The 11,187-nt window shown below is 40.7% G+C and overlaps 1 protein-coding gene across 1 annotated transcript; it reads left to right on the top strand.

Annotated features, from left to right (window-relative positions):
* Positions 1 to 7,989: 7,989 nt before the first annotated feature.
* LOC147708963 (t-SNARE domain-containing protein 1-like) lies at positions 7,990 to 8,457 on the top strand. Its single transcript, XM_086925807.1, has one exon. The coding sequence runs from the start codon at positions 7,990 to 7,992 to the stop codon at positions 8,455 to 8,457; it is 468 nt and encodes a 155-aa protein (XP_086781933.1).
* The last annotated feature ends 2,730 nt before the right edge of the window (positions 8,458 to 11,187 follow it).

Below are 11,187 nucleotides of genomic sequence, written 5' to 3'. Positions count from 1 at the left end.
TTAGCTTCTCTGAAACTTTGTAGGAGATTCTATGTTTCTTATTATTCCAGAGAAATTTAGACAACATTGAATGCATCTTTTTAAAATAAATGGATGAAATAGGAAGAGGAATCATAGACAAGGTATATAGGAATATAGGGAGAATCATCATTTTGATAGAATCCAAACATGCCCACCATGAGAGAAATAACAGATTCCAAGAAGAGAGAATCTTCTCAACTGTGTCGAGACCCTCTTTCATATTAATGTTAACTGTTTCAGCAATAGAACTAGTAAGCTAAATACCTAGATATTTAATCTTAGAGCTGTTCCAAAGAAAGCCAGTAGGATCAAAAGATTGTTTCACACTACATTTGGTGATAGGAAGAATCTCTGTTTTATCTGAATTGATTTTGTAACCTGAAACTAAAGAGAAATCATACATTTTTTTGTAATAAAGGGATGAATAGAAGTATCTGGATTGGAAATAAAAAACAAAATATCACCAGCTTAGCATATAGTTATAGATGTCATTCACCCTACTGAAAGCCAGAAATAGAATTGTTAATACGAATACGAGATAAGAAAGGTTCGAGGGCTAATATAAACTGAAGAGATGACAAGGCACAACCCTGACGGACACCTGTTGTAATTGGAAAAATCGAGAGGTCTGTCCATTAATCAATACTGAAGCCCGGGCAGCAGTATAGAGTGGATAAATAAGATAAATAAAAGTATGTCTAAATCCATGCCAAGCAAGGGCTTTAAGTAAAAAGGACCAATCAACTCTATCAAAGGCTTTTTCCGCATCAATGGAAACTGCCGGTAAAGAGTATGAGAGATGAGGGATTTTATTCAGGACATTGAAGAAAAGCCTAGAATTGTCTGAAGTCAATGTACCTTTGACAAAACCACACTGTTCCTTACCAATGAGATGGGGAAAAAGATGGTCAAGTCTCAGGGCAAGTGTTTTAGCAAAAATTGTATAACCTACATTTATCAAAGAAATAGGTTGATAATTCTTACAGAACGAGGAACCCTTGCCTTCTTTGGGAATTAGACACTTCCTGAAAAGTACCACTAGCTCGACCCATCTCCTAAAACTAAAGAAAGAGTTGTCAAAGTTTAGGTAGGAGTACATTAGAGAAATGTAAGTAAAATTCCACTGTAAACCCATCTGACCCTTGAGTTTTACCTTTTTTAGGAAAATGTAAAGCCTTGGAAATTTCTTCTAGTTATGAGTCTGAGTCATGCGATGAGAAGTTCAAAGCATCATAGAGGAAGAGGGAACATTAGCCAGATAAGCATAAATAAGAAAGGAGGTGGCAGGAGACTCCGGGGCATGCAGGTGTTGAAAAACATTTGTAAATTCATGCAAAATATCTTGATCTTTGAACAGAATGGATCTGTCTGACAAGTGAATGGATTTAATGAGCGAGCGTTCTTTTTGTGATTTAAGATAGCCAAAAGATACCCTGCTTTATTGCGGCCTCCATAATATCGAGCATTACTACCAAATAATATAGAGGATGCCTTCTCCGTAGATGACTTATTAAATTCCAATTTAACCTGGATAAGTTCTTGTAAGAAGGCATCAGAGGAAGTAAGGTGAAATTGGTGCTTTAAACGCTTGATATTTGCTAAGAGAATGTGATGCTTTGTAAGTAGTTGTTTAATTTTTTGGACTCATAATCAATTATAAAGCCACAAGCAGTTGCTTTAAAAGTGTCCTACTATATTTGGGGAGAGGTATGAGACGGCACATTCAATAAAAAGAATTCATTAGCAAATTAAATAAATGCGGAAGAGAAAGCGGGATCCTTCAATAAATATTTATTAAATCTCCACCTATTGGACTTGGGATGCGGAGGGAGGAAATCAAAATCAGTGACAAGTGGAGCATGATCAGGGATAAGAATAGGTTCAAGAGATGAAGAAATAAGGTTTTGAGATAAGGAAAAATATAATCCAAACGGGTAAACGACTCATGGGGGGTGAGAAAAAAAGAAGATTCCAATGCATCCTGATTACATAGACCCCAGGAATCTACAAAGTGTGTTTGTGAAATTGTAGTGAGGAATTGTTTGTGCTGTTTATGAGAGGCAAAAACTGACATTAGACTTCTGGTCTAGGAAAGGATCAATAATCTGTTTACAGTCTCCACCTAGAATAAAAAGTTCATCTTTATGTTGAATAAATTTTTTTGTAATATTGGGCCAGAATGTATAGTCAGGTTGAGTGGGACCATAAACAATAAAAACAGTTAGAGAAATACCATTAACCCCTCCCCTGCTGATCACGGAACCGCTCCGTCATCAGCTACGGTTGGGCTGTGCTGATGACGGAGCGGTTCCGTCATGGCCCAGCCGCCGCGCCTGCGCGGTGCTGATTTTGCGCCTGCGCGGCCGTTCTAATGAGCGGGGCTGGTCATGACGGAACCGCTCCGTCACCAGCACAGCTCAACTGCGGCTGGTGACGGAGCGGTTCTGTCACCAGCATGCGGCCGCCGCGCGGCCGCCCCACCCCGTTAGCGCTGCGGCGGAATAGCCGCCGCAGCGAAAGGGTTAATAAGTAATTTTACCAACAACCACCTTCCCTCAGAATCAGTCTCTTTAGATACAACAGAACAGTTCAACAACTCCATTCTTCTTAGTAGACGAAGTAGAGACTAAGACTAAGCCAACCCAATTACATTTAAGTTTAGTGGCTTCCACTTCAGTAAGATGAGTTTCTTGCAAAAGAACTAGGTCCGGGTTATACGAAGCCTAGTGAGACAAACTTTACTGTCTCTTAATGGGATTACCAAAACCTTTTACATTCCACAATATGACTTTGACTATGGAAACAATGAACATACATAGAACATCATATAACCATTCAAAAGGACTAAGCCAACCCGGTAACCATTACATTTGTAGGTTTCCACTTCCGTGAGGTATAATACTTGAAAAAGTATGGAATCAGGGTTAAAAAAAATCAAATGAGAGAAGATTCTCTCGCTTACATTAAAAAAAAACATACGATCCTAAGAAAGGAAAAGGAGGGAAAGGAAAAGAAAGAAAAAACAGAAGTGATGAGAAAAATATACTGGTACACATACTCAAGGAAAGGAAAGAGGAAGGATAGAAGAGGATAGGAAAAGAAGGAGCAACAGATACAGCAAGAAGGGACAGTACATGTCAAACTGATGCCTGTAATACATACAGTTTAAGAGGAAGAAGAAGACAAGAAGGAGTGGCAAAAACAAATGAAGATGGCACAGCTGACAAGGGAGAAGATACCATACCAGGGCGCCAACATAACAATTATAGAACGGACAAACTGAACTCCAAATAACCTGCAAGAAAGTTGAAGAAGAAAATCAACTTAAAACAAGTGGGAAAACAAGCATTAAGAAGCAACCTGTTAAGGAAGGAATCATTAGTATATCTGAGAACAATAGTTACATAAAAGTCAAGTGAAAGAAGGAGGACCCGGAATTTCCATCAATGGTGTAGAGTGTGAGTTAATGAATTTCCTTAAGTCTGCAAATGTAGACGTATTATTCTAAAATGTCACTTTGAAGAGGCAAGGATGAAAAAGACCATATCGTACACTGAGGGTGCGTAGAGCAGGTCTTAGATCAAGGAAGTCCTTCCGCCGTTTGGCCGTTACTGTAGAAACGTCTTGGGAGATGTATAGGGTCAATTGATATCTTGAGAGATGTATAAGGTCAACTGATATCTTTCACACTGTGAGGCGGCGAGGTTTGGTTAGAAGGAAGCTATGGGCTGCGGCAGCCCAGCCACACCATGTGAGACATCTCAAAGGCTCAGAATAAATCAAGCTGAAGCTGACATTTCTCCTCATCCTGAATAAGTCTAACACCAATGTTCAAAGACATAAGGAAAAGGTGGCAGGGATCAGGCTGGGGGCCACAGAGCACCTCCACATTTCAAGAAGAAGCTGCGGGACAGCATATAGTTAGTGTTGTATGCATCACTCATCACTCATCGCTGTCCCACCCAGACCCCCTTTCCTACTCTCATTGTATAAGCCTCTGAAGTCTTTGCTAGTTAGGAAAGGAGGCGTCATCTGTGTACTGCACTCAGTTTCAAGCAGAGCACAGATCTAGGCACGTTCTTGCTTTCACCCTTAAAAAAACTGAATTGCCACATAAATAAATAGTGTCAATTGGCCACAATGCTAGGGTGCCATTCTGTAAACAATACTGGTGTTCGACGTCTTAGTTAGCATTACTTCTTACATTTCCTTCAATAGAATACTTAAATTTGCTGTTAATTGAGATATTCATCACACCTTATAGATGTGTGTAAAATATAGCACAGACATCAAATTACATTAAACCAAAGAATCTTCATATTTCGTATGACGTCAGATCGCATCTCTCAAATCCTGTTCAATGGGTAATAGGCTTTTTGTATCCTAATCTAGCAGAACAATTCAAGAGTCAGCTGGATTGCTTCTAGTCCTAGTCATGGAGGTCAGACACTGACAAGAACAAATATTTCCATAATTAACCCTTCCATTTAGTGATGACAGGAAGAATGTTTCCTACCCTCACTAGTGCTCATAAAATAATGTCACCTCTATCATGATGAAGCATACCTGGAGCACAGGGATTGGTACAAACACTGCAAGAAAAAATAAATCACTTACAGCTACATCTCTAGTGATATTCATGATGATGCTCTGAGCACATTATAACATGCATCGAGGAGTGTTTTAAACATTATTATTACAATACCTATAATCTGGGGTTCCTCTTTTTGTTGTGAGACATTGCAAAAATTCAGGGTGCAATTAATGGCTGATCTGTTTTCCACACAATGTTTGTGACTGCATATATGTGAATTAGTGTGTGTGTGTCGGTGTGTGTGTGCGTGGGTGTGTGTGTGTGTGTGTGTGTGTAGATAAATCAATAGAAAAGTTTAATGAAAAATGTACGTGTTATCATCACAAACAGAAACAAGTTTTTATCATAAAATACCTTAATCAAAAGTACTTTCTCCTTGAAAGATCAGAGTAAACCTACAACATTTTATGTTTGTATTGTGGTTATACATGCATTAGTAACTAACTTTGTAAGGCCCCCAGGTTGTTTGCACATCCTAGAACTCATCTGACCCTTGTGTGAAGGTGAAAATTCAATCCTTGAGTCCTAGTGAGCAATGTTTACTGAGTCTGTCAGTGTTTGTGGAAGCATATCACGTTTCATGCTGGGCTCATGCTGCCACCCTCATCTAAGGGAAAGCTTTGACAAAATCACCTCTTCTCAAAGGCGTCATTCATATAATCTTCCTCTTTTCTGAGCTTTCTGCTGATTAGGAACACGCAATCTATGCAGAAACTGTAATATGTTACATATACTGTAATCAGCTAATTAGAACTTTCAGAGGCAGTTACACTGAAGAAAGGAAGGTGATGATACAACCTGACTAGGTGTTCTCATTTCCTTCTTTCTTGGTTCTTCACTCCTCTCAGTTACTTATAAGTCACACTGTAATCTATTCTCAGGCTCCAGTCTAAGTGGTGCTAAAAAAAATGTGAAGAACAGAGGCTCAGACTTGCCAAAACATATGCATCTGCAGCCATAGGTTTTACGGCATTATATATGTGAACTTTTCAGAATTTTGAATTCAAAATGTTTTCCAACAGAAAGATAAGCGATAAGAGATTTTCACTTTTATACTAAGTGTAGTAAGTGGACACAGAACATAGCGTAAATCTGCGAAATGTTACTTATCCCCTTTTAATTGCCAGATTTAAAAAGCATGGAAGTAGTCAGTAAATGGACCGCAAATTAACCACGCCCTGGATTTAATCAAGCAGTGGGCGTTTCTTGCAGCATGTTCAGTTAATGTGTTATTTCATAGACTACGTTCTGTTGGCCAGGGAGAACCACATGAAGTGCAAAAAGTACACAAACCCAACCAGTTTCTATCTATTTCTAGAGTTTGTTGGTGAAGCAGATTTTGGGCTGTACAGCGAAATTCCACTCCACAAACAGTTTGAAAAATTACTGGATTTTGCCCGTTTTGAAATTATGCAATTTTTTACATCATCGATTTGTTGACGTGAGTCATTTTACATGGTTTACAATTGCTCAGGGGAAACTGTCATATCTTGTGTGCAATTGCATTTTTTAAATATAGTTTTTCTCCCCAATTAAAATATTTCCTCCCCATTGAGAAAAAACTTCCTCTAAATCCCATGTTAACTAGTCTTATTTATCATTAGTCACATCTGCAGATAAATGTAAAGGAGTAGGAGCATTTGTGGTACAAAAGACAGCTCCTTAAAGGGCCTCCTTGTCTGGGCCCATTGTGTAAAAGAATGACTTTTTGTGATATGTCTGTCAAAATATCTTGGAGACATTCAAACCTTTGGGTCCTTCAGACCTATAAGTTAGTGCTTGCAGGTAAGGCAGTTCTAGCACTAAGGGCCTCATTTCACAAATTCACAAGGTTTTGTGAGCACAAGAGTAATTATCATTATGTAAAAAAACCTTTTTATGCACTAGACATTTCTTTAGACTAGGAATAATAAAAGGACTTTTGAGATTGTTTAAGAATTTCAAATTGAAGGATTCATGAAAGGGGTTTCCTCCTTCCCTTTTATAATTCAGACGTAAAGTGAGTTTGTGGATGCAATTGCTAGTGCATACCATTGATGAGCTAATGGCCCCCAAGCTGGGGTGGTAACTAATTTGTAAGATGAAGGGGCCCTCTTAGAACAGGATGTTGGCAGCCTCGGGTGGCGGGTTCCAAAACCTGCCAGCTAAACAGTGCAGAATCTGTACTATTTAGACAGTGGCAATTTAAATAGTAAAGTTTTTTGTCTATTTACATGACCGCTATCAGTACAGTGCAGAATCTATTGTATAGCCAGCGGCCGGATAAATAGTGATTTTTGTTTTGCTAATTACATGGCCTCCACCTGCACAGTGCAGAATGTCCACTGTTTAGCCATCAGCAGGAAAATATTAAGGTATTCCTCCTATTTGCATGGCTGCCAGCTGGACAGTGCAGAATGTCTACCATTTAACCAGTGGCTGTGTAAATAGATACGTTTTTCTGCTATTTGCATAGTCGCAAGTAAAACAGTTCAGAATCTCTATTGTTTAGCTAGCAGCCATGTAAATAGTTACGTTTTTCCGCTATTTGCATGGCTTTGACCAAACAGTGTAGAATCTCTACTATTTAGCAGTGGCCCTGTAAATAATGAGTTTTTCCTGCTACTTGCACGTCTGCCAGCCAAACAGTGCATGGTTTCTGCCATTAAGTCAATGGCATGGTGAATAATGCAGTGTTTCTGCTATTTGTACCGCTATCGGCTTTTGTGTAGAATCTCTTTAATTAAGCCAGCAGCTGGGTAAATAGTTTCTCTACTATTTTCAAGATCCCCAGTCAAATAGTAAATAACATTTACTATTTAGCCAGCGACCGAGTAAATAGCAGAAAAAAAATCACCATTTACCCAGCTACCGGGTAAATAGCTACTACCAATTTGAAAATAAATTCAGTTTTACTATTAAAAGTATAAAGCATACAAACAACAATGTGTAGGAATCAGATTTCAGCAAATAAATATCATTTGTGCATCACCAAGTAAAGTGCCTTTATGTGTTCGACCCTATTAAAATCAAACAGGTACATTCATCATTAAATGAGTTTGCGATTCCTTAATTGGGATTTTTAAGGAATGGCAAATAAGGAATCGCAAAATGCGATGCATCACGAAAATAGCAAAAAAATAAGGAATCGGTGAAATTTGCAGAATTTATTGTGATTTAATGTGTTTGTGAACTCGCAAATTGCGATTTCGCAAATTGCGAATTCGCAATTTCCGGGGTCGCACATTGATGCATGTTGATGACATCATAACCAGGAAGTGTCTTGTCCAAGCCTCATTTTCAGTGCTGAGGCTCAGTGGGAGGAGGGAGCTTGCTCTGGGAGAAGAGGAGAGTGAGAGGGAGAGAGACTGAGTACTCCTGCAAAGAACTGAAAAATGGAACCTGAATATCCAGCAGAGGACAGCCAAAGTGCTAGGAAAAGAAAAGTTGCATTCTCAGAAAAAGAAATAGAAACTCTAATTGAGGGTGTAGTGCACAACAATGACAAGCTATTTGGAAAAGCTTCACTGAAGGTACCTGAGCAGGAAAAAAGGAAGATATGGATCAGGATTCAGAACCGAGTCAATGCCATTGAGGTGACTCACCGTACCACAGAGGAACTGAAAAAGAGATGGTACGACCTGCGCAGTCGTGCCAAGGTGCGCATTGCAGACCGTTTGAAGGAGGCACATAAGATAGGAGGGGGCACACCACCAGACACTGGAAACACTCCCATGGAGGAATTAGTGGAGTCAACAATCCTGCCAGAAGCTGTTGTTGGTGTTACACAGCTGGACACCTCAGGAGCTGCACACACGTCTGAAGGTAAGAGGAATGCATGTTTATATTGTCCCAATTACTGAAGTCAGGATGTCAGCTCAGCACAGCGTAAGCGCACACTTTAAAGCATGTACTACAATTCCATTACTAAGGGAAGTCCACCATGGGAGTTGTAGTCAGGCCAAGTAGTTACAAAGACATACACACACACACACATTCGAAAAACGGTTTCAAATAGTGTAGCAGATGTTCAAAAGAACATGAAATGTATTAACTGTGACATAACCTCACAAGCATACATTGATGCTGTTTTGCACTGCTTAACCTCACAGATGCAGAACCTGATGAGGCCGGAGACAGTGATGGTCTGGAAATGCACCACAGCAGCGCATCAGAACATGAGGACACACCAGCTCTGCCAACTACCCGGTCACGTGTGCCTCATTCCCGTAGGTCACCTGTCCCAACACTGCGTCCCATGGCGTCTGATGATGAGGTCAGTACTGCACCTGCGGTCTGTGTATGTCAAAGATTTAGCGCCACACCCACACTAACACAGGTCCGGAGAGGCAATTGCAGATTGCAACTGAGAAGACGCAGAGCACGCAGACCACAGCAGGTGGAGAAGACAAATCCGGCCTGGGGTGGCTTGGAGGGACAGATGCTCCGTTCACATCGCATGCAGGGCAATAACACTCGATTAGTGAAGGAGGAAATAGCTAAGATGTCAGGCAACATTGAAGTACTGGCCAGTAGTGTTCAGGAACTGACAAAGGTCATGCAGGAGGGGCATTCTTTGCGCAATAGACAGCACGGGCAACTGATGCAGCAGCTCAAACAGCAAGGAAAGTTGAACAATAGGCGGGCCACAGCCACAACACTGCTGGCGCGTAGATCTGTGACAATGCAGACCGAAATGTGTCATTGGAGCGGAGATGTTGCCAAAGCACTAGATCAAGTGACAAATGCGGTAGAGATGATGAATGCATCTACTAGTAGAGTGAACATGACTGCACAGGAAGAAAGTAGTGAGTGTGCCTCAAGCCTGAGCAGTACAACAATGTCTGTTGCAAGTGCAGTGAGACACAATACACGCAGCGCCACCCCATCCACTACCAACGTAAGGCAAGAATATGCGGCCGCAGAGAGACATTTGGGTGTTCGAGGGAAAAAACGCTAGGCTCCCATGCTCAAATTTGGCTTTCAATGGTGACTTAACCATTGGTACGATGTGACCTAATCACTGACTCTCAAGTACATTTCATTTGAAATTTAGATTTATTGTTTTTGGCCAAGACTCTTGTGACATTAGTCACTTTGGCAGTTTGCTTCAGTTCCCTGGTCACAATTCATTTACATAAAGTATACTTTTCATTGCATGTACTGTGTTTGTGTCATCATTACTCACCTTAGAAGTAATTCTGTGTAATCCCCAATCTGCCCCTGCGCCCTTCTGCTGCGCCTGATCCTTGTAGGGCAGGGTGGTGTTGCACTTGTTGGTTCCCATCCTCCGAGTCACTGTCAGACAGCTCCATTTCCAAACCTCCCTTTGTCGCTATGTTGTGCATCATGGCACGTGCTGCCACTATCTTGCAACATTTTACGGGATTGTATTTCATTGCTCCTCCAGTCTTATGAAGGCATCTAAATTGGCACTTCAGCAGCCCAACGGTTCGCTCTATCATGTCCTTGTTGAGATATGTGCTGCATTGTATCTCCTTTGTGCGGCAGTGGCAGGATTGAGATATGGTGTCATCAGGTAATTTCGCAAGGTGTATGCGCTGTCACCTACATGTGAGGCATGAAAGGCTGTCAGTAGTTGTTTGACATTAACATTTGTACAAGGAATGGAATGATGTTTTGCACATATTTACCTAGCAAATGTCCCTCTCCAAACTCTCCCCTTGCTAGCCGGGTCTGAATGCCACTTTGCCTGAAGATATATGAATCATGTGCACTGCCAGGAAATTGTGACACAATGTCTGTAATGATGTTTTTGACATTACACACAACCTGAATATTTAGGGAATGATAATATTTCCTATTCCTATACAAATATTCCTGAGCTGCAGGGGGACATATTGCCACATGGGTGCAATCAATACAACCCAGTACTTGGGGGAAGCCAGCAATTTGGTAAAACTCCTGCTTGGTCTTGGCAATTTCATGGGCTGTGGTAGGGAAAATTATGTGTATGTGTATCCGGACCATCATGGAATCAAGGAACGCTTCAAATATTCGTGACAATGCACTTTGCGACACACCTCCTGCTACTGCAATTACTCCCTGAAAAGTGCCTGATGCCAGTAGATGTAGGCAACATAAAATCTGGACATGCGTTGGAATTGCATTGGTCCTATAAGTCTGTTGTTGCAGGATGGGGTCCAATTCATTGATTAGATCATGTATCATTTGTATCATATATGTCGTCCTCCTCCTGTCCTAGCAAAGTTATGCCGACTCTGAAGATGTGCTCATTGATTTGCCTCCCTCTCTGTCGAGCAGCTTGCAGCCTCATCCTCCTCACCATCAGGTACAGCCCAGCCATTTTGAATTCTGGGACCTCATTGTGGGTGTATTTAAACAGTTTCTGTTGCTCTTCAGCTGTTTCATGTATGCACTCATTTTTACCACCTGGTTGTGTCCCTTCTTAAATTTGTGATTTTTCATGCATTTCAATTGCGATTCCTTATTTGCGATTCCTTGTTTGAGAATCGCAAATGAGAAATCGCAATGGATTTCTCAGAATAATTTAGCGATTCCTTATTTTTGCGAAAAGTTACACATTTTCGCTAAAATAAGGATGATGCATT

Source organism: Lissotriton vulgaris, chromosome 6 (assembly GCF_964263255.1).
Source record: "Lissotriton vulgaris chromosome 6, aLisVul1.2, whole genome shotgun sequence".
Classification (NCBI taxonomy): Eukaryota; Metazoa; Chordata; class Amphibia; order Caudata; family Salamandridae; genus Lissotriton; species Lissotriton vulgaris.
The sequence above is the reverse complement of the archived record's forward strand: the minus strand, read 5'-3'. Positions and strand labels throughout refer to the sequence as shown.

Coding starts and splice junctions, on each gene's coding strand:
- LOC147708963 (XM_086925807.1), top strand. CDS start 7,990: ATGGAACCTGAATATCCAGCAGAGGACAGCCAAAGTGCTAGGAAAAGA.